The sequence below is a fragment of the Orbicella faveolata genome, unplaced genomic scaffold (genome assembly GCF_042242905.1).
Source record: "Orbicella faveolata isolate gen_17 unplaced genomic scaffold, um_ofav_v1 contig_47, whole genome shotgun sequence".
NCBI classification, from domain to species: Eukaryota; Metazoa; Cnidaria; class Anthozoa; order Scleractinia; family Merulinidae; genus Orbicella; species Orbicella faveolata.
Window position 1 is genome coordinate 7406258 of NW_028301577.1, and position 24478 is coordinate 7430735.

Here is a 24478-nt window from a genome sequence, read left to right on the forward strand (position 1 = left end):
GTACATAGCCTTGCAAATTCATGATATATTCTTGTCACTTGTTATGGTTAAAGTGAATTCAGAGCGATATCATCAAGTGCCGAGATAGCTCAGTTGGGAGAGCGTCAGACTGAAGATCTGAAGGTCCCTGGTTCAATTCCAGAGAACTCGCATGAGTTCTGAATAATCCCGGGTCTCGGCAATTTTTTTTTTTTTCAAAATGTAAAACCAGTTTAAATATGTAAAGATTGCTTATAAACTCTTAACGTAATGGTATAAAGTATCGACGTTTTGGGACTATTCTCTTCCATTACAAAGGTAATTTAGTAAAATTTTTTGGGTCGGGTAGCAGCTCTCGTAATGTCTCACATGAATTGCTTGATACCTTTTGAGAGGACAAAGGAACAAACAACAGAAACAATGCGTCTAGCTGCGCCCTAAAACAATAACAGCTGCTAACAATGAAAAGAATTACTAGCTTAGGAGAGTTGCCATACTTAGTATGATAGTATGAGCAAATTTTTACAATCTCAAATTGTCTTTGGTCCGTTATCAAGCCAGCTTTATAGTATAAGTATTCCTGATACCACGATCCTTCTCACTTGTTATAGTTACAGTGGTGATTTAAATGACATGCACCGTTGCCGAGAAAGCTCAGTTGGGAGAGCGTCAGACTGAAGATCTGAAGGTAGAACCCGCATGAGTTCTGAATAATCCCGGGTCTCGGCACACTTTTTATTTTTACGTTAAACCCTCTTTCGAACAATACGTCCTTGCGTTTTGTTAAAATAAGTTGTCGTATCTAGTCATGGAAAATTTTCACAGTAATGGTTGGACAACAAAACGTTACCTTTTGCTTATAAAGTCGTCATAGTTTTTTATTAAAATTGATTAACTATTGATTAGTAGACACTCCGCATTTAACCATAACACAATTGTGCCCGTTGTACTCGGAAGGGAAATTAGCCTAGTTTTTTTTTTTTTTTTTTGGCTTGAAAGTGTTTTAGAATGTTGTACTGTTGTCCTTTAAGGCCGGCACACACTAGGGGACATGTTGTAACGACAGTTTTCCTCGCTTGACAAATCCGTTTGTTAAAAGGTTCTGTTGCGGGGACAAAAGAATGAGCTCATTTAAATATTCGTGCGTTATGACGCAGGGATAAGACGACCTTAGTTTTCAATATGCAATGGACAATCACAAGGCTCTCCATTCGCCCTCCATACATTAAGGGGTTATTAAGGTAGTCACGCAGCCAACAGGTGACAATCAACCCATTTGCTAGTCACGTATCTAACATGTTTCACCAGTAACCCACCTGTCATTCGCCCAACCTGTCACCCCAGTCACGCGCCCTTTCCATTTCCAAGCAACACACTTCGACCGCGCAAATAAAAACTCCTTTATTACTCTACGTTGACAAAGAAAGCAAGCCTCGACGGCTGCAGTTCTTTCAGAAACTTTTACAACGAGCAAAGTACTTTTCCATATATTTATATATGACACTATCAATCACAGTTTTAACAGGCCCTCTCACTTTCTAACTTACTATAGCGCGCTTATAATAAGTAATCGAGTAAAGACTGTAAAACCTCCCTATTTATAGAGACAGAGAATTCTTGGTTGCTGCCCGAAGAAAAACGAAAACAAAGAGCTGAAAAAATTCTGGTTTACACTCGGTCTCTACATAGATGTGAAGACGGCCGAGTCCCGTATTTTCTAAAATAACATCCTCTCTACATGTAAAGGTTTCACGGCGACCATTCTTAACTATTAGTGAACGCGATAATTCCTGAAGGTTTTCATCTCTGCTCGACAATCTGCCCTGATTTCTTCCCTTAATTAAAGCAACTACATCATGGTTTGTGCCTCTTGAAAAGTTGAGCGTAAATTTTTCAAGTTCCTCGTTGTAATCCGTGTTAATCTTCTCCATCCTTAACCATCCTTGTTTCTTTATGGTTTATTATTATATCTTTGGTGTTTTTCTATCTTGGTAAACTATTATTTTCAGGTTTCGTTCAATTTAAAGATAGTTTTGTATGTGGCCAAAACAACTCAAAATAATGTGACCGAGCTCCTCTAAGAATACAGCTCCGTTTCTTCTTCGTGTGCTTCTGGTCTCCGTCGATTTCTTTATGTTACTAGCAGTCGAGCAAAGAAACGGCCATTATTTTAGAAAATACAGTTCCAAACGCCAGCAGCTTCCCCATTTTCTCCAACGATCAACACCGAAACTCTCTTTACAGCCTTTATTGATTTGTTATAATACGTCTTACGAGAATTGAATTTTGGATCAACTCAACTCCGGGGATGATCAAATGCTTCATTCCCCTAACCTATCCGCTTGGATTCGATAAACAACGTTAGGGGAAACTTAGATTTGATCACGGTTGTAATTTCATTTCCCGGTTAGCTTATAATTAAAAAGTAAGCTCCTAATTTTCAATGCTAAGGAAACACTAGTACCTCGGCCAAGTTCGCGGAATTTCTCTGACGAACCTTTGCCGAGAATAATACAAATCATATACACGAGTCAAGACATCATTTCTGAGCCATCTTAAGATGGCGCTACTATTAAATTGTCTTGCAAATAAATATACACAGCGTAAACAAGAACCTTCTTTACGCTGATCTGGTTGAAAATTTGCCGCTATGTCAGTTCGATGTAAATGTTTCAAACATCTTTTTTTTCTCTCTCTCTGGTTTACTTTTACTTATATTTTTCTCCGTTAAGCGAAATTTTATTGATCTACAATCGCTACTACGTCCTTGATCTCTCACGCTAAGAGATTAGGCGGGCAGAAATACTCTTCTTTTTTTAAGTTAAGAATTAGTTTAGAATTTGTACAAGTGTAAAAGATGATGAAATTTCATAATAAACCTATAGACATCAATTTTCTCTCTGCTTTGCGCTGCACCAAGGAAAACCTCACACGCCTTCGATGCACGACTACCAATAGAAGACGAAATTAAAATGGATAAAAAGGCAATTAAGTATTTAGAACATCACAAGCAGCTATTTGACAGCCGTAAAAGACCTCAATCACTAATAACGTCTTCAATTTACCATTCTCTCCCCAGTCCCCAGGTGCTCTGCGGAATCTACCAATGATACTTTGCGTGCCTAAAAACAGGCCATGACAAATGATGGACGGTTGCTGTGCCAATCATATATCGCCTATTTTCTACGTCACGTTCTACGGTACAGGACCAGTAGCCGTAAGGCTTGTTCAAGTTCGACTTCTCTGTTTCTGTGTGTATGTACATGACGGGATATGTGCGTGAGAATGGGTGCTTCATGGCGTGACGGGACCGTTTTCTTCTTTGCTGTATTGCGTGATGTAGCGATGACCGGAGCTCATGATTTTCGCGCCCGCGCGCATCATGACCTGCGCCTGCTGGAATGACTGTTTGATCTCTTTCATCCACTCTTGGAATTCAGTCTCGGTCTGAAATGAACAGGAAAATGAAACAAAAGGTTTTAAGGAAAACGACCACTTTTTTAAGTTTAAAAGACATGTTTCGACAGAACTTCTGTCATCTTCAGTTTGCATTACGAGGCAAGTGGCCCATCAGGTCTGAGTTTATCCCGGTTTCTGTAGAATGAAGTGACTATGGGTATTTCTACTCTCCCCTGGATGGGATGCTAGTCCATTGCAGTGTTACCCTCCAGCATTAAATCCGCCGGTACCCAATTGTACACCTGGGTGGAGAGAAGCACCGTGAGAGTGAAGTGTCTTGCCCAAGAGTACAACACGATGTCCCCAGCTAGGGCTCGAACCCGGACCGCTCGATCCGGAGTCGAGCGTACTAACCATGAGGCCAACGCGCCTCCATGGATACATAATAATTTAGGATATTGAATAACAGACAAAAGCCTGAGAGACAGCGGTAATAATAAAGTTATGAATACAAAACTTAAACCGACAACTTAAATTATTTGACAGCACAGAAATTTAGACGCACTTTATTAACGTAAACAACTGTGCTAAGATATTCTCGTTCCAGCTCACCTCTGCTCTGAGGATGTGGTCCCTGTTATCCCGGATGTTTGTGCTGATTTTGATACATTTAAAACCTTTGACATGTGTCTCCTCAACTCCCGTTATGTTCTCCATGCATAAAAGACTTGGCATTTGCTGAGTAAAGAAATCACAAAATGATCAGCAACATTAAGGTCTTACACATGGGACAGTTCTTTTGTTAACTGTCGCTAGACAGTCACGAGAAGGTGCAGGAGTTTATGGGAAGCCACCACGATTCTCCAACATCCCTTTGGAAGTAAGAGACGGAGAAAGAATCTAGATGTGTCAGCTTCCCTTAGGCGTCGCCCTACATTTGCGGTCGAGTGTGACTTTCTAATTTAGAAGCTTTATATCAACGTGAGTCATTTGCATTTGGAAAGACTCCCCGCATTACCCTTAGTTGCAGGCTCATTCAGTCCAATACCGAGAATGCGGAAATGCTACCTAATGCGGACCTTGGGAACCAGGTCTTTTCACGCGCGCGGGGAATAGAACGAACGGTAAAACCATGCGTCGTAAGAAAGATTTGACAAAGTCTTTGACTGGAACAGTACACCGCAAAGGAGAAGCTTTCAGGGTTCCGAGTACCTACTGTAGTTATCTCTGATACTTTCACCAAAGCTGTCAACAATTTCCACAACTTACCCCAGCTTGTTCTCCTCGCCACTCCAGTCGATTGGGAAAGAGATGGAAGTATTTTCTTGGCCAGTTACTCATCAAAGTGCCGCCCAACTTATAGAGATAACCTTCTAACAGACGGTCTCCATCCTCAGGTACTAAAATGACGAACATGAAGTGAGAATATTGCAAAATGGTAACAGCTACAGCAACATCAAACACTCGATCGTCAGACGAAGAACGATCACGAGAGAGCGAAGGAAATTGAGTCTAAACACTAAATGTTAATTTGTCTCTACGAGATGTGATGGAATAGGCACATATGGTCTCTTAAGGTTACAGTATACCTTCAGATCGGCAATTTTCTTCAAATTTGGATTTTTGGTTCAAACTAATGGTCGAAGAGTAATCTCTAATTTCTGAAAACAAAATTGAAAAAAACCTAATATTGGCGGAGAAATGGATGTTTTACGTTATGGCCGGAAGTAAAAGTTCCCTCTTGATTGACAGCCCTATAACGTGTATGCAATCAACCGAGACTACTTTCGCGGGAATATTACCGATATGGATACCACGAATTGGCTGGCTACTCAGTTAATCAGCATTGTTAATCCAAGCATTTTTCGTGTTAGATGTAATTCTATTAAGTTATAAGTAAACATGGACCACGGAAAACTCCGTTTACCAGTTCGAAAGAGCGAAGAATGAATAAAAATACATCAATGAGTGAAGAAGCGAAAGTTGGCCTCGCGGATGAAGCTACGGACGTATCAAGCGGGCAAAAAGATCGAGTCAAGAGAAGAGAAAGGTTGTGTAAAATTTGGGACTCGACAGCGATAACAGCGATGTTTACAGTGACTCTTTTGTTGAGTTCGTCCAACTCATTGAGATCCATTGCAATATTATCCATGCACATTTGCTCTGCCGCGCTTTCTTTTGTTTGTTCTCGTCGCCCAGCTACTCTAACGTTCGTATCCTTTTTCGTCTTCCCCGTTTTGCCAAACCAGCTTCAAGAAAAACCCAGCTGCAGAAAAATTATCTCTCCGCCTTGAGCGCATTGCGGAACGCAAGGTTTTTTTTTGCAGATTCACGCGTAAATTTCACCGCGAGTTAATGGTAGTAAATTTTCCAAGTGCTGATTGGCTCAGTGATCTGAGAACCCAGTTGAAGGCGTTTGTGGGCGGAGTTTGTTTGCGAAGTAAGATATTTTTCTTAGCGCTGTTTTCTCGGATAAATTTTTTCACTTGAAGCAGACACTTTAAAGAGTTACAACTCAAACGGAATTTGTTTGTTTGCCCTCAAATTTGGACAGTAGCTAGATTAACATATAAAAAACAAAAACGTGTCTGCGAATTGTTTATTTCGAAATATTTTTTCTCCGAGAGCGATTTTTGTACGATCACTTCACATTTTTTTAATCCTATTTCGAAAATGTTCTGAAACTTTTTACTACAATTGAATATGGAAAAACGCAGACACGCTTTTTTAGCGCTTTTTGTCCTGAAACCGAGGAAAAAAATAAATTGGCGAAAAACAAAATTCGCTTTGACTTGTAGCTTCCAAAAGGTGATTAGGACGCTTGCATTTGGTGACCGTGAAAAAATTGCCAATTCATTTTATTTCAAAATTTTTGGCATGGTTTGATAGCCAGCTCTATAAGCTTTAATTTGATATAGGGGCTTAGGTATCTACAGCTTAAACCGGACGCGCTACATCGCTTGGACGCGAGGCACCCCTGAAGGCATACGGTAACCTTAAGTGAAGGAGTCATTTTGGACGGCTGGACATATCGTAAGCCGGCACTGGGAATTCCAAGGGAGAAGACACTTGCATAAAAGCTATCGTTGAAAGAAGTTTCCCCAAGGGGAATAACATCTTCATTTGATATCTAGCGTCCGTTCCGGGAAATATTTTTACATGTGAAACAACTTAAATTGGAACTAGACATTAGAAACCTGATGGATCTCTAACAAAGGCCAATCACTGACCTGTGACAGAGTTCTGATGTTTCGCTTTCTTTTTGGCTTCTAACTTATCATGTTCTTCATTGACAACCTTGAATACAGTTTCTGCAAGTAAGACACAACGATCAGTAAAGGTGTCAAAGGAAACCGGTCTACTAGAAAATCTTTTCCACCAAAAGGGTGATGAAAGCAATAGACATTTTTTATATGTCCCCTCCCGCCAAGGTCTTTGCTCGTGCTTTTCACATGTGTCCTAAACATTTCGAGTCTTCCATCCCCCCTCCCCACAGTCTGTCAAAATACACGAAGAGAAAAATACTTGACAGTTTGATCTTTATAGTTAGCTTTTGTATTAAACTATATTGTGTAGTCAACCTCTTTGTCATCCGTTTGTACATCAACCTCTCGCTTCTCACAAGTGGTATTAAAAGTCACTGGCTTCGGAAATGGCTGGAAGAGCGAGATTTCCGACGTTACATCTGGCGACAGCTGGGTTGTATTAAGATCTACCTGTACACTGACATTCCCTTACCAGCGATTTCTTGTTGCCATCTTTCTGACACCGTCAAGTTGAAGTCTTTATAAATCTCCTGATCAGTTTCCGTCATCTAAGAAGCAACACTTTGTTTAAGTTTAACAATAAGAGTTTGCGAAGGCATTTGCTACAACACGCTCGGCCTTAAAGGGCCCTAGTTAGCCACACCTTTGCTTTTGTTTACATGCGAGAGTTTGGCCTTTTCATTTTATTCGGAACATGTCGAAACGAAGGAAATTACTGTGAAACTACTCAAGATAATTAACATACTTTCTGGAACACAACTTACAGTAAAGCAATAAGATTTCGCTTAACTATGCAATATCAATAATTTCGGTGGTATCGAAAATGGCGTGGACTTACTAGGGTCTTTTAAAATATGTTTACACTTCATCACTGCCCGCAGCCAAACCAAGCATACGTGGGTTAACTTGTCCAACTTTCCGAGTCTTACCTTGATTCCTTTGACATCATCCTCATCGAATGAGCCGATATCAAACGCGTCAGCGGCATTCACCTCGCCTCTGGGAGGAACAAGCGGGGGCGGATACTGTATAACAATAAAAAGAAGACCAACTGTTCAGTCTCTTCCAGATTCATACTACAAAATATGGCAGATTAAATAGTCTTATTTATCAGAGCCCAGCCTGTACAAAGCATGATAAACGCTTTTTACCAGATAAACCGCTATCTAGTAGAGAAGTTGGCTTTGTTACCAATCACCCAACAGGGCTAGCGCTGGCATAGCTAGACTACTATTCAATACTCTACTTGTCCTGTGAGAGTAACACCATAGACGAAACAAGACGAAGAACGGGAGGGCTTATATCCGGAGTGAGGAATAGCTGTACTTTAGCAACACGGCTCCTCACCTTTAAGAGTTCGACTAGCTTCCAATCTAAATTTGCAAAATACGGATGTTGCCTCACTTCAACTGCTCTATAAGGGAAAGAGAAAGCCTTCAGTAGTTCGTTATAAGTACAGCGATTTTCCTGCTAAAAAAGTTCCAAGAACAAAGGCTACTGGTACTTATTCCGCTGCTCGGACAAGCAGCTAACGCTCGAAACTTCAGCCTCATAAACATGCTACGGTGGTTAATCTACCGGCGTTCCACTTGCACACAGCCCAACAGTTTCTTCAGAAATTAATAACTACAGATAGACTGCGTGACAAACAAGAAGATTCTAGGTAAAGCACTAGTTCCTTTTTATGTCCGTACTAGCGATTCTACGTGAAACTCTAAGCCATGCAAAACAAAGCGTTGGAAGAAAGAGCAACGCTTTAGCCTTCGAAAGTTTTTGAATGGGTCCGTCGTCGTGCCAGTCGTTGCCAGGTGACACAAAGCAATATGACGAGAGGCTGACGACACAGCTTTCCGCCTGCTCTCGTATCCTTGTGTAAATTTTGTATTGGTTCATAACGATCGGAAACACTTCGGATACACTGACGAAATGGACCGACGTTCCCTCGCCTAAATTCGTACAAAGTCAAAATAACAAAAGAGCCAGGTTACCCTGAGCCTCTGCAACCGAGCCTGCTGGGGACGTCCCTATTGAGGAGACCCGCGAGAAGCGATTTCATGTCCTCAGTGAACGACTCCGGGTACTCTACATCCTAGAAGAGTAATGAACAGGATAAGGAAACTTCTGATTCCACCACCTTCAAAAACCCAAATAGTTTGTTATGCCTCTTCAGGACTAATGTGCACACAAAAGTATACTTCCTTCGCTTTTTACAAAGATAAGAAAACTAAATCTTTAGACTAAAGTAGAAATAAAATATGTAAGCATGTATGCATAAAGGTTATGAATGTATGTTTGCATGTGATCGAGTACAAGAACCACGATTTAAACCTATCGTACTGCGCATGCTCTTGATCATCACCTGTGTCACGCTAAATTCGTTTCCAGAGCCTCTCTTCGTCTGATCTGCGTCAGGGAGGAGCTCGAGCTCTGGGAACGAGACTCATTTGAAACTAGACACTCTTATTCCAATACTTTGATCTGATCCCCTCTAGACCTTCTACCATTATAAACATGTGATCTACTTGCATATGCTTTAAAGATGATGAGAAATTACCCCAACGGAGATTATTATCGTCCAGAAACGGAGCTAAAATAAATGCAACAAAGAGTTTGCACCATGACGCTGTTATTCGTTTCGTGAAATAAACCGAGATAAAAGTAATGGAAAGTGCATGGACACGTGTTTTTCTTATCATACTTACGTAAGTTAGCGTTAGTCTATCAATCTCGTGTTTGTCTTTAGTTTTGTGTTGTCTGAAGGGACTGTGCCTGTAAAAACGACAAGTAACAAGCACTTAATAATCCTTTTAAGTCCAAATTAACTACGGAACATACTTCAGGAAAAGATAGGATACTTTTAGTTCAGTACCGTTTACGTTGGTTAGCGTAACAGGACCTAACAGGAGAGATGTTTGCCTTTCTTTGGGTCGTATTAAAGTTCTCTGTGAAGAACAAATAAACTGAAAGAGAAAGATACTAGCTCTCGTGGCAAGCCCATCCTCGCGGTGAAAGTTCGAATCCTCCTCTAAATTACCCTTAGAATTCCATTCCTTCTTTCCAGCGACAAGGCTGGTTTATAATTGCCCAGTGTGCTGTGTCGAATAACCTACATAGCTGGCGGTCGCCAACTTTGTGACACATTTATATACAGTATATGGCGGACCGCTGACAGTCTATGCCACCAGGAACGAGCGGGAAAAGTCTCAGAGATCGAGCCAAAATAACAAACATTCGGGTTTCTTCTTCTCCTTGCTGGGATGGCTGTATTCAGACTAAATTTATTGATGTACCTACCCCACAAGCAATTTAAACAGCATGCAGCCGAGAGAAAACCAGTCAGCACAAGAATCGTATGCTTCGCCTTTCTTCAGAACTTCCGGAGCCATGTAGCCATGGGTTCCACTAAAGAAATACAACACGACAGAAAGGAATCAGCTGACACTACTCATCTGAATTATCTTATATTACAACCTTCACCACGGTTTATATTGAAGCAAGTAAGGGGGTAGAATATTTCCTAAATATAAGTGATTTACATTTCAAGCCATAACCATAATTCGTTTGTTATTTGAACCAAAACAATGTTACATCACTCGATGATGTTTCCTACTTTTCACAAAAAATAAAAGTGCAAATTCAAATCTGGAGTTTATTACAAGAATGTAATATTACGGTACCTCTTTAATACAAGGGCCCAGAACGCTTAAAGACGCAGCCATTTGTACTCTTTTGTAATTTTTATTTACCTTGTCAAAGTTTAAGTTTTCCTTTTGTCCTCGCACCCCCCTTCGATTATGTTACGAACTCCAACACTCTTGCCTCCCACAAATCCTCTCTTATTTCCCCTGGTTTACAAACCCTCTACCCCACCCATCACCCCACCTCTCACCCCAAACCCCTCTACAACCCACACACTTATCACTTCAACCCTAGGCCTGCATACAGAATTCCACCTCTTTGACTAAAGATACAAAAAGAGGTAAGCTTATTTAGAAATTATCTTCATGAAACGGCACTTACACGCTGGCATGTGGCTTTTTCTTTGAGAAGTCACAAGCAAGTCCAAGATCTGATATTCTAACGTGACCATGTTCATCTAGCAGGATATTGGCGGGCTGTGAAAAAAAAATGCACGAAAATCAATTCATCATCAAACGGGAAGATGATTAATAATGTAGGTTTCCATAATTTTACCTTATTTGTTTAAAAATACTTCAAGTTGACTGGCAGCCACGTAATGACATTTTCCCGCCAATTTTGAACGAACAATACCAAATAAGGTCAGTTCAAGGGGTCACGTGAGACCTTTTTCCCGCCAAGCATTTGCTCCAGCGAGAAGCAAAGGTGGAGAACGCCTCTGGGAAGCACTGCGCACAAGCGAGAAAATCCTTGACGGAAACTGCATTCAAGTGCTAAAATTGGCGGCAAACATGGAGGAATAAGAATCAAGGCAACACTACACGTAAGTTACGTTTCATAATTTATGTTTACGATACAGTTTGTGTTGAAAATAATCAATATTTAACGTGATGGAGACGCCTGCAATTTTAATGAACAGAAATCCTAAAAATTTGAACAATCGCCTTCCAAAGGACCCAAGAGATATCAAACAACAATTAAGACGAGGTGACAACCTATACTCAGCGACTTTTCCAATCTTTTCATTCAAAATTTATCAACAGACTTCTGAAATTCCGAAAATCCGCCATTAGCATTCGACATTCGCCCGTACATGTCAGAACATGCTTGAGACACTGTTGCTAATGATGCCTTTACTTTATCTCGTGTTCAACAAAACGCTTGAAAAACTTCTACGTCAATAACTTTATCAATATCAACTTTTTAAAGTTAGTATGTCTTATGCCTGACCTTGAGATCTCTATAGCAAATTCTTCTATCGTGCATGTGTTCCAGTCCCAAAATTATTTCTGATGCATAGAACCGTACCTGGTAATACAAAATAGAAGAGAAGATAGTTCGGTGAGTTAAAAAGTCTTAAATTTCAAAACATGCAATAGGTGCTACAAAAAAAGTCCAGAGAGAAAAACATAAAAATCCAATTTCCAAGGCACAACTGCCTTTTCAAGTTTGGAATTTCAATTAAGCTGATATTGTGTAGTTGCAGAAAATATCCATACTTCCCCCACAGAAGGGATTTTTTCTAACACCTCCCCACCCCTCTGGAAATTCCAGTTAAGCTTCACACATTTCTTTAAATTTTTTGGTCTCATAGAACCCCCCACCCCCAGGAAATTGCAATCCTTTCTGTGGGGGGAGTATGGATATTTTCTGGAACCGCACATTTTAAACAAAGACTTCATAGAACTTACATCATCTTCACTGAAGACACCATGTTGTGACAAATGGTAATGTAAATCACCACCTGAAAATTTAGTTCATATTTGGTTCAAACATTCTCCTTGTTATAAAGTTTCACACACAGTATACAAACATTTTGAGTAAGGTTGTCCTACAAAAGTGTGAAAGGCCATATGACAATACCGAAAGGTACTATGGGTAGCAATGGATCAAACCCCATTGTGTTTAGTAGAAAAGAAGGTAGCCTGCATAGCAAGCTTTCCCGTACAAAGAGCTTTTCTGCATTCTGACCACTCATAAATTGGAGCAAGAGGAAAAATTAGACAAAGCAGGGGGTGGTGGGGTGAGAGATGGAACGCTTGCCCACAAAACCCTGGATTTTGAATAACCTCTTCTCCCATGAACGAGGCTTCTGATTGGTGTGGCGTGGTCATCTTGATTGACAAGTGTATCAAGTTCGCTTGCGTGACCAAGAATATCTCAAGTGTGACTTACACAATGTCATAAAGGAAGGTTTGTTAAATTGTGCTAGCCTCAGTGAAGATTTATTAGACTTGACGTGGATGGTACATATTCAGTTTTACTCAGAAGACACCATCTTTTAGAGGGTAAATACTTGGTGGCTCTATTATCCAGTGGATTCAGCAAAACAAGCAAACAAGCAAAACGACTGCAATTCAAACAACCACTACCCATAGCACCATTCAGCATTAATGTATGCACTTTTATAGGACCTTCGCTGAAATGGCTGTATTATACAGAGAAAGCAGAAAATGTAAGATAAACATTAGGAAGAGGGCTATTGTAGAGAGAAGAAATACATCTTTGAAGTCCAAAGTGTACTTGTAAAGTGCACATAGACATTCATAACATCTCTCAATTTGGAACATTATGCACAACATGCAGGACAGACCCACACAATGCTTAAATGTACAGAGCTTAAAAAATGCTAACAGAAAGATGGCCAACTCTCTAACTTCAGTTACATGTAAATACTTTTAACAACATACATGCCCAAATACATACAAGATTGTAACATACATTTATTAAACTCTCAAATACAGTACTGACTATACAATGTAGAGCTTTTTCTACTTGATTTGGTTAAACTTTGGAACACTACAAATGACCCCTCTACAAAGATTGTAAATTCCCTCTAGATCATAAATATTGAGCCCTCCTAATAAACATGTGTTTCTTAAGGATACAAAGTATCAAACTTTTTAAGACTGAATTAAACAGAGGTTGTATAACTGGTTCCTCTTTTAATTGACAAGGTCATGTACATGAACAACAGTTGCCTGAGGGGCAATTAGGAACATGATTCCAGCAACATGCTAATAACCTACCATTCATTAAGTCCAGCACAAAACAAAGCTTGTCTGGAGTTTGAAAGGCATATGTCATGCACACAATGAAAGGATTATTCACCTGTAAAAAAGTACAAAAAAAATGTATATATGTCAGGATTTATGAAAACAATGATAACAAAATTGTACCCTGCCAAAAGTAGACAATATAAAAATTAAAAGGAATGTCAGTCTCTTTTTTCCTCCACTCTCTTATCTTTCTTTTCTTGCTCTTCTCTCTCTATTTTTCTTTCTTTCTTTTTTTTCCATTGCTTAGAGTGATTTCAAGTCCTTTTGGCATTGTGAAATCAAAGTGCATATGGCTATTTTGGTGCAAAGTCTTGACACGGTTTTCATAAATCCAGTCATATATAATTGTTAGCCATGCATGTAACATTTCACAGTGATGTCATACACTTTTGAGAGTTTTAACCTTTCACTCTTTTACTCATAGAATACTTAAATTCACAAATATATATTATGAAAAAAACTGTTTTGACTATGACAGAGCAATATAAAACAAACTCAATTTGTCAAGTTCATTTAAGTATCCATGTATCACACCATAATAATTAAAAGTAAAGAAGTTTTGTAAATAGAACAACTTAATTACTTAATCTATTTTCAGAGTACATCCAGTCTGGTACATTACTAATTTTATGGTACATGTTGTCCTACTGTACTTACCATGGACAGCATAATCCTCTCATTTAAGGCCAAGGTTTCTCCCTGTTTCAGCTTGATCCTTTTCTTGTCCAGGCATTTCATGGCATACCTACATTATGACAGAACAAACTTAATTGATGACTTGCTACAGGTCACGGTCGAAACATGATTATCTGGAATCACAAGAACCTCTGAAAAGAGAGTAGATAATTAACAGTGCAAATTGAAAATGCAATTAATTATGAGGGAACAACAATTAAGACCCACAGCAAAAAATCTGGACAATCACGAAGCTAGAAATTACACCCCAAAAATCAAGGCTTGACTATGCGGTACTACCATTCCTTGCCTCATGCAAACAGCATGTTCATTATGATTTTTTTCCGCGCCAAATTTGGCTTACATCCATCCAAAATGTTATCTCATATTAACTACATTTGCATGTGCACACAACATTTATTAACAAAATGTATTCTTACATTTTTCCTGTGTCAGCTTTTCTGCAACCATAAACTTCTCCAAACCCACCACGGCCAATAATTCTATGTACACTAAAGTCATTCATGGTTAGCTGTAGAGAAAACAAATATAAACACTGAAAACTGCAATTCCCAATTTTTTTTAAACTGGTTTCAATGACCCAAAATATCACTGACATTTTGAAAATTAGTCGTATGTTTTTTTGTGCATGTACATGTAAACTAAAGTGTTAATGTATCTTGAGAAGCAGTTTTGTTAACTACATGTACATGTATGTTGTACGTTTCTTGATGTATTGTAAAATGTCACATCTCAGTACATTGCAGAAATCACAGACTTTTCTATCCAAAACTCAACTCCCAATTTCTTGTGACTTATTTTATTTGCCTGATGCTAAAATTAGATACACTTCTGCACTCAATCTGTAGTTTTCAAAGCATGCTAATACATGATAGTGTTCATGGTAAAAAAACAACGGACTCCTTTTGCATGCTAACAACTGAAAAGTTGTGACAATAGTCAATAGTCAATAGTTTTTTTAAGTCCTACTTGTTCTTAATATACTGTAGGTTGATATCATCAGTATAAATTAGGCCCCATATGTTCAAAGAATGCATAACACTATGCACCCTAAATAAATCATTATCCAACAGAAAGCATTGTTTTAACCTCACTTATTCACTTGACAACAATTTAGCCTCTGGATAGCACACTTTGAACAACTGGCAAACTTTGAGCAACTGGGCCCAGTTCTAAACATCTTGACATTCCTTTTACGCATTAAATTTTTTGCCTTTAAGGCACTGCCACCCTCTAATTAACCACATTTTCAGTCAACTTACGTTAATATTAAGTTCCACATTTTTCCACTGACAAAATCTGACATATCTGTCACTGTCAAAAAAGGATGCAGTTCTCATTAATGAAATGAAAATCAAAATATATTAAATCAAATTAATCAATCAAATTCAATGACACACATTTGTAAACATGAGGGCCCATGTGAGGTATCTCAGCGAGAAGTTCAGCAAAACTTACCTTTTCAGAAACTTTTGGAAGATTGATCCTCTTAGACTGTTCCTAATTTCCAACATGTATGGCTACGGTAACAAATTATAAATTTGTCATGCAGTATCAATTAACATTAATAATGTCTAAGATGAACTTCATCGTTGTAACCTTATTCTATGGTACAGCTACATGTGTGATATGGTGGAAGGCATAAACAAAGTATTTCTACAGACACTGTACATATATAAAATAGAACAAGAATTATTCACAAAATAATAAATTTTCCTAAACTTATTACAACACCATCAGATAAACAGGGGGAATGCTATGCTGCCCTAGAGAACCTAGATAACATATCTTGGAAAAATCTAAACCTTGTTAAACTAGCCATTAATATTGAAATGTAACTTACATCCAATAAAAGAAACATCAAATCAATCAATCAATGATAAAGCATAGGCTTAATACAAGATATAACAATATATTTCTTTGAACTTCTGCTTCTCTACAAAGGTCTGTCGCATGCACACTTACTATAGATGCATTTGTAGCAGATGGGAACTGACCAAAAAGCAGCTAATCAAATGACTCCACTTAAACAACAATTACACTGTATGAGGCAATCAACATGCACTTACCTCAAACAGTGTAGATGGAAGTTCTTTCTTTGTTATTGAACTCTGTACTTGAATCAGAGCACTCTGGGAGAAAGACTGATAATAGAAAGAATAATTAATTTGCCAAACTAATGCACAGTAGTATTTTGATCAGACAAGTAAAGATACATAAAAGACAGCCAAATGAACATAAGATAAAGTGAATAAACAAACTCTTGTACTTTCAAGCAAGAACAGGAAGATACTTTTAATATTTCAAGCTAAGGGGGACTGCAGAATAAAAAGATTCAAGGCTTATTTGTACAGTGTTAGTCTTGATCTGAAGTAAATCATTCACAAAATACAGGCACAAAAGTGATAAAGCACAGGTTGAAAAAACACATAAAGCTGGTATTTGTGAGTATTTTAATTCAGATCAAGACTAAACCTGTACAAATGTGTCTTTACTCTTTTTATTCAGTGGTCTTGGTTAACTCAAAAATTGGATCATTGGTTTTGAGAGCAATAGATATCTACCTGTTGCCTCCTCCAGTGAACACCCTAAGATTTAATGTTAAATTTCCTACTAATAAATTGTTACAGAATGGTTTTATGTGTATGATTTGATTGGGGGGAAAAAATAATGTTTCATCAGGGAATAGAATATGGAAAGCTGTGTCGTTGTTTGGCATATATTCTAGTTATGAAGAACATTAAAATACTTGAAAACTGTTTAATAGACAATCATGTACATACATGTATGCTTATGCTTGAACTTACTACATGTAGACTAAGACCATATTTGAATTTGCAAGATGGAGAGGCAACTTGGTGGACTGGGTCAAAAACCCTGGACTCTGACCACCACCATTATTTGTAATAGTTTATTCAACAATATTGGCCATTGCATAGATACTTACATGTGAGCAAGCTAGGAGTTCAATCATGATGTATTTGTCAAAGATCTCTCGTGCCATTTTTAGCCTGTCCTCCTGGAACTGGAGTTTTTCATACTCTCGGATCTGCATTGAGTAGTTTTAAGACATATGAATGTTTAACCCTTCAATATTAACTTGGATAGCAACACAAATAAGACCCAAAAAGTGAAATAAAAAAAACAAAATAAACAATACATTTAGTTAACAAAGTACATACTGAAAGCAGAACGGCAATATTTTTAATTTCTTAACTTGAGGTAGAAGTGAAAACATTACTTTCAACTACTGAACTGACTTTTTTCACAACCCCAGCTCAAGTTGATTTGAAGGCTTCATCAATTTTTTGGTCTAAATTTCAATTACAATAGCATATTTACATGTAGGGGTGGCAATCAGTGGTACAAGAAAATTCAAGACTTTCTAGCCTTGCTAAAGAAAGGAAGACTCGCAGGTGGCATTTAACACTTTCAGACAATATCCCTAAAATTTGACTAAAATTCTTTCAATGATTGATTAATGAGAGGAGCTACATGTATATATAGCTGAGATTAGGACATAAATGTAGACAGTGATTTTCAAATTAAATTAAGTCTGCAAATTATTTCCTCAGAACTGGTATGTTTCACACTATGTTTACAGTCCAGATACTGGGAGTGAGAAAGTTGAGGGAGTTGATGCAATAAGAGATCAGACTGTGAGATCCACAGCAAAGGCATGAGACTATGTTTATTAGCTGCCGAAAGAGCTGGTTATGCTGTATGATAGTTCTCCAATGATCAACATCACCATATGACTCATACTACATACATGTATTGCAATATACATGCCATGTGTTATTATATGATACAGCAATGAAACATGCATGCATTGTGCAGTTCCAGAAAATATCCATCCTCCCCACCCCTCATCCCCACCCCCCCCCCCCCCCACACACACACACATGCACACATACAAAGAAAGGATTGGAATTTCCTGGGGGGTAGGGTGTTCTGTTAGACCAAAATATTTAAAGAAATTTATGAAGCTTAATTCAATTCAAATTTCCAGAGAGGTGGGGGAGCTACACATTGTAATCAAAAAGACTTTCTAAACTTCAGATGTAAGGAACTACAGCACAACTCAGATTTCTAGACTGTGATTTCCTACCTATTCATTTGACTTAGGAGACCATCCCCCCCCCCAGAAGAAAAGAAAACAATAACCTCAGAAAAACTACAAAACATTGCAAGGCACGTCATGCACTCATGGCAACTGAATACACATAGAAAGTACACATAAAATTATGTGCATGCAAACTTTATTAAAGCACAGTTAAGTCCTGTAAAAGTTACAATATCAATAATTGCATGATGGGAAGAAAATGTGCAAACAGCTATCAATGGGCTTTTCGTTTTTTATCTGCACATACATATTTTGAACAAGCTTTTAGCTTACTAGACAATATGTCGGTAAATAAATGATTGATTGATTGACTGGGTTGCATAGTGAATTGTTGCTGCACCAAAAATTCATGGATTGCATCCAGCTGTTCCAAAATACATAGATTTGAGCTTATCTGATCCAATTGATCCAACAAAAGAAAAATATTCAAGTTGCCTCAGTCTTAGCTTAATCCACCTTCTCAGTGTCCAGCGTTCAACTTCAGGATTTTGCCTTTCTCCCAATCAACATGGGCAGCAATGCTAGTGATAATAGGATGTGCCACAAACTTGCACAATTCTATCACTTTCCTCAGTTGTTGTTCAGGCAAAGTCTTGTTCCACCAGATCTTACTTATCCAAAATCTCATTAGCCTTGCTTTTGTATACATGCACTTGGCCAACCTCTAATTGGATGCTTGATAGCAGCTATCATTTTTATCAAGTTTTCTTGACTGTGATTGGCTGGTACCTTGCCATTCAAGCAATAAATAATGCAAAATTTATGCACACAATGTAAGCAGTATTCTTTTGACAAAACATAAGAGTTGAACTTTACCAGCAACATTGATATGGAAAACAAAATTAAATCCATGTCCTGGATCAAAACCATATAATGAAACACAAACCATACAGCAGAATTAACAACAAGGAAAAGAGACAGACTAGCAAATAAAAATTAAATTTAAATTATGTAGTACTGTAACTTATATCAGATCAAGAACAACGAAAGCAGCTAAATTCATGTATTGAGCTTCAGAGGCAGAATGCCTGATCACATTGACAAAAGAAGTAATCTCTGTATAGCAGTCAGCTCTAGGACAAATTCCATAAAATATATGTACATACATACATGTACAAAGCTTGATAGTAGCTTCTTCATAGTAGCTTCTCGGTCAAAACAGACCTTTTAGCTTGGGTGGTTTGTTGCACCATTTCAGACCAAGTGACGATACTCTTGGGAATTCAAGAGAAGTTTTCAAATAGTTGTATGAATGAATAATTTTTAGATGGATGAAGGAACAATTCTCTAGAAAATATCACATGGTCTGTAATGGGAAAACAAACCACCCAAGCTAAAAAGTCTAAAAAGGTCTATTGCATCAAGAATCAATATGACTTTCACAAGTAGGGGAAATGTATGCTGCAGTGTGACAACAGCATGCTAAATATACATGTGATATTTAACATCCTGTCAGTGTTCTTAATTGAACACATACACTGTAAAAGGGTAACACTTTTGAGACATATCACATCATGTCACATGTCACTTCATGTGTCACAGCTGTGCAGTAAGTGCCATAACACAAAGTAAAGAAAGTTGAACAGCCACATGCAACTTGGTGAAAATGCTGCTGAAATCTCTACCTGTTAACCTTACTCAATTTAAAAGGTTTCAATACATTATCTTGCGCAAGAACCAAGCTAAACTAAGCCTTGTCAGCAAAGTATCAAAAATTTAAAGCGTCAAAAATTAATGCTACAAAACAGAAACCTAGCTAACTGCCACAGTCGAGCATCTCTGTTCAACTTGAAAATCTTCCTCATAATGCAACATATTTACAAACACTGATGACATAGAACAGGTCTAAAGAGTGGAGGAAATGTAACTGTACATGTCTTGAACCATACATGTACTTGCATTAAAGTTCTAAGTGACTCACCTTTATATTGAACCATTATTGTAATAATTAATGAAAAAGTTAAATTGGAACAGTTGGAAACTAGAACTCGATTAATCAACTAGCAAGTTGTGCAGATGTCACTTTTCATGCAAAATGAATAACATGATGAAAAAGCGATTGCTAAAACAGCTTTTGTGTTGCTGTGTTTTCTGTGAAATCACCTAACCCTAAATCACAAGCAGCTCCTCCAAATTCAATTATTAGCCTGTAGCTCTAAAACACAGATAATACGTGTACATTATTTTTCCTCAGTACATGATCAAGCCTCAGCTCTTTTTAAAGCGATATAATATAGCTCTTCTACATAATTACAGAACCTAAGTAGTGAAAACTGCATACTTAAATAGCCATCATGATTTATTTTAGAGTCATTATGACTATTCCTCAAATAACAATCCAAAGTACCCAATTGTGTACAATTGGTTAGGGCTACACATAGATAAGTAACCAACCCTGGAAATTTATAAGGGACATGCAAAAATGTTCCTTTGAATCAAATGGCATATGGCTAAAGGAATCATAATGTTAAATCAAAAAGTTTATTTGGTCATCTGAATTTGAAAGAAAAGTTTGGCTCAAATATCAATAATTATTTTAATGAGGACTAAAATGAAAAAGCTTTAAAGCAATTCCATCAATCCTTAAATAAACATTACAGTTACAATATTAATACGACAAGGAGTTTATAAGAGCATATGCAAATGAGTTTTCCACACATGAATGAATTATTTCTAAAGCAAAATTTGACTTAATTGTAACAACTTCAGTTTCAATGAATATATTTCTATTATTTAAGTTGGATGGGTCTGCCCAAAAGTTAATGTGCTAATCAGCTTTACATAACAACAAGACTTTTCATCCACCTTTGAGACCAAAACATATTGATTGAAATAAAAAGAATTCAATTTTATTCTCTGTGCCAGAGGAAATATTAAAAAAACAAGTAAACAAAACCATTTCAAAATTAAGCAACAAGTAACAAGTTATGTAGGCTGCAAATTACCAAGCTACATACATATTTTCATAATAATTTCACATACTAATTCTGTTTTCCTGCTACACTTAGAACACTGAATTTATAACCATTAAAAACATAACATGATCTAGTAAAGCATTCTTATGCATCATAACATCATTTTGGCTGGAAACAATTCATCCACACAGGGTAGATTTTCAACTTATTTTTTCAAACAAAGAGACAAAATTTCTTGCCATTTAAATGGAAGACAACTTATTCTAATTCAAGAGCTGTATTTTCCATATAAAAGTTCATTAATAATTCACTAACCATGACTTGACTTTGACGGCCATATATTATGGCGGATGCACTTACAACCAGAATCATAGAATAACCAGGGCCTTGCGATTATCTTGTTCTAAGCCAGGGTCGTAAACAAAGTCGGTGCAACTACATCACAGTACAATTTTATGCCGCTATTCCGCAAAGGCTACTTTGTATATTAAATCATGCAATGGCCGGCTCCTCAGGGAATCGCATAAAAACAAAAATTTCCAAGACTTTTTCCCCTTCTGTTTATGTTTTAACATAAGTTAGTTTATGCGATAGAAAAAGGCCACATATTCCGCACACCACCTGACAAAGAAATGAAACAACTAGTCTCTTTTGAGCGAACGAAAAATAACATAGTTGATAGTCGATTTTTTTTCCTACACCATTGTGTTTACTTGTACAAATCCTACAATGTAAAACGAACGAACGTGCCAATTTTGGCGCTTCGAACGCTACATTACTCTCAAAACGCGCGATCCTATTCGGAACGCCAATGGAAGACAGACTAAACGATTGTAACGGTGAATTTTTCAGGGGATGTTACCGCGAATCGTGTTTCAATATGCAACAATTGAGCCACCGGGCTCGGTGTCGATTTCACCAATGTTTATTCAAAAGCAACGCAACCTTTAAGCAAGTGTAAATTCGACTCGATGTTAGTAGAATTCTTAGAACTGCGCGCACGCGAAGTGTACAACATCACCTAAATTATATACCACAAAATCGAGCCATCTAGTATCTACTTAATGTTTATCGCATTCCCGCGTTAATTCTGTCGGTCATTTTCTCGCGACATGACAACAACCGGTCACAACTGCGGCAACAAAACAAATGTTTCGACGGTGTAAAGGGAAAAGCGTTATGGTTCGTGTATGGGTCACAAAAATTAAATACCCACTCTCAGGGTAATTCGTGCGTTTGCATTATTTATTGTAGGATCAAGTCGAAGGAAATAAAGCACCACAATTTTAGAAGGCAGGAAGTGGATTTGTGTAGTTTGTAGCCCGCGTCTTACGTCCCCGCTCACAATACCACGCCAATCTACACTTCCTTTCAACGCTAAGTGAACACAAGCGTTTCAAAAACCACAAATACTGCACATTTTCTAGTGTAAGATGAAGCTCAATTTCTTGGCCCAGAGATAGTAGTCGCGCAGTAATGGTCGAAACTTCGACCCTAATTTACAGGTCGCTCGTATAAAGCTGTACAACACTCGCGAATTGCAGAGTCGTTGCCGCTAATTTGAACGCAGCCCAGCCAAGATATATTTATATATCAGGAGAAATTCTTGGACGAATTTATCTGGATCTTGCCATTTTAATAAGCTTGCAAGCTCGGCCAGCATCCGCCCACTCAAGAAAATATTCTACTCGACTCGCGGCAGCCTAGCAGCTTCCTGTACAGAGTCGGGGAAAATATATAGGTAAATAAATAAATTAATGTAAGGAATAAAAGCTCGCTCACTCACATCTTCGTAAAACGCCAGCTGAGGAACGGGTTCGTCGCATGATGTTTCGCAAAATTCTTTGAAAACCAGGTATCCTTGAGAAAAAATAATGAAACAAACGTAAAATACATCAGAGAAAACCAAAATATTCTGAATGAATCATGTTCTGTTCGGTTCCAGAGTATTCTGCTCCCTCAAGCTAGGAGTAGAGCGCAGGAAAACACACGGCAGCTGAACGATGCATTACATTTTAGAAACAAATCGCTTACCTATCCTTTGGTCGAATATTTTGTCGAATTGTACCTCTCCTCTCTCGCTTAAATACTTGTGCATTACATGATAAACACTGGAAATATAAAAGCAACAAGGCTCTCGATGGAACAAAGCTAAATCCTCAGGTTAACAAACTCAATCCAGGAGATATAAATTAAAAGCGATCGTAATAATCTACGTACGATGGATCAGGTAAGATAATTTTCTTGCTTGCACGAGCCGCTGGCGTGGATTTCGATTTTTCCATCGCCATTAGGTAGGAAACATCAGCCAAAACCGCCTCTAAGTCCGCCATCTTGGCAGGGCAGCTTGGTTTATCTTGCAAATTTCGTCTCGGCGATGAACATTTGCGAACCCTTCATTACAATTTACTCGCTTCTCATTGGTCAGAAATAATGTCCCACGTGACCACCTATGATGGCGGCCTATTTGATGGCTGCACGGGCAAAAGTCAATTACGGCTTCCTTTTCGTGTCTTTCTATCCTGACGTTATCTTTGCTGTGTTTTAATCTACTCGAATTCAGTATTTGGAACAATTGGAGTTTTTAGCAAAAAGGTCAACCGAGACCTCGGCGGCTATAGAAATTTCACATTTCTTTTGTACCGACCGTCCTGACAGACAAACGTTGACAACGTAAACGTAGACACGAACGAGTGGGCTTTGAAAAACTCTTCAAATGTTTGTTTTTGCGATATTGGCTTTGAACGCACGAATAATTTATAACCGAGATATTGGCTTCAGAGCCTTCGTTATGCCTTAGACGCCGTGACACCCTCGCTAGAATACTTAAATATTCAAACAACTGATTAGACGGCACACTTTCGCAAAAAAGTCGTGAAAGGTGCTATCCTTAAGTGGGACACAACACGTTTGGTGTTATGTTTCTTTGGATGGTGTAAAGTTCTATTTTTCTTGTAAAATTAGTTGATATTAGCTATCAGTTAATGTTTCTTCAAGGGCACGCACAAACTGGGTCAAGTTTAAAACATGGATAATTAAACGAAAGGCGTGCAGTGTCTAATTATTTCCCTTTTTGAGCACAATATCAGTCGCAAGCACGTCTTGGAAAACCTTTTGACGGTCAGATTTCACACATTCCAATGTGAACTTTTCAGGCGCCTCAAACTGACCTGATAACAGTACCGAACCTCCTTAGGAACAGAGTGTGTGACATTCCTTTCTTTTTTAAAAACGAGCTCTTTAATTAAGTTTACAGAAGCACAATAAAATATTAATTATTGACACCGATTGAGATTGTCGTATGGAAACGCTGAATTCCGCAATGCTTGCAGTGCATGAAGCTCGCACATAGTGCCTATACACCGGGCAGATCTATTTGAAACGTTTGTGGACCCCCTT

The 24478-nt window shown here is 38.1% G+C and overlaps 1 protein-coding gene across 1 annotated transcript; it reads right to left on the reverse strand.

Annotated features, from left to right (window-relative positions):
- Window positions 1–1365: 1365 nt before the first annotated feature.
- On the reverse strand, window positions 1366–23455 carry LOC110051906 (G protein-coupled receptor kinase 3-like). The gene is made up of 23 exons (XM_020757993.2): window positions 23300–23455; window positions 23114–23190; window positions 22866–22939; window positions 16986–17087; window positions 16108–16182; window positions 15497–15558; window positions 15301–15352; window positions 14458–14549; window positions 14000–14087; window positions 13313–13394; window positions 11975–12027; window positions 11514–11591; window positions 10665–10759; window positions 9939–10046; window positions 9347–9413; window positions 8633–8733; window positions 7992–8058; window positions 7574–7669; window positions 7117–7192; window positions 6609–6689; window positions 4648–4778; window positions 3991–4116; window positions 1366–3426 (listed from the first exon to the last, which is right to left on the reverse strand). Exons 1-23 carry the CDS (start codon window positions 23410–23412, stop codon window positions 3274–3276), a joined length of 2049 nt encoding a protein of 682 aa, XP_020613652.1. The 5' UTR covers window positions 23413–23455; the 3' UTR covers window positions 1366–3273.
- Window positions 23456–24478: the final 1023 nt, after the last annotated feature.

Coding starts and splice junctions, on each gene's coding strand:
- LOC110051906 (XM_020757993.2), bottom strand. CDS start 23,412: ATGGCGGACTTAGAGGCGGTTTTGGCTGATGTTTCCTACCTAATGGCG. Junction 10,760..11,513: donor TTTGCTATAGAGATCTCAAG/GTCAGGCATAAG, acceptor TTTTTTTCACAG/CCCGCCAATATCCTGCTAGA. Junction 7,670..7,991: donor AGCTAGTCGAACTCTTAAAG/GTGAGGAGCCGT, acceptor ATTGTTATACAG/TATCCGCCCCCGCTTGTTCC.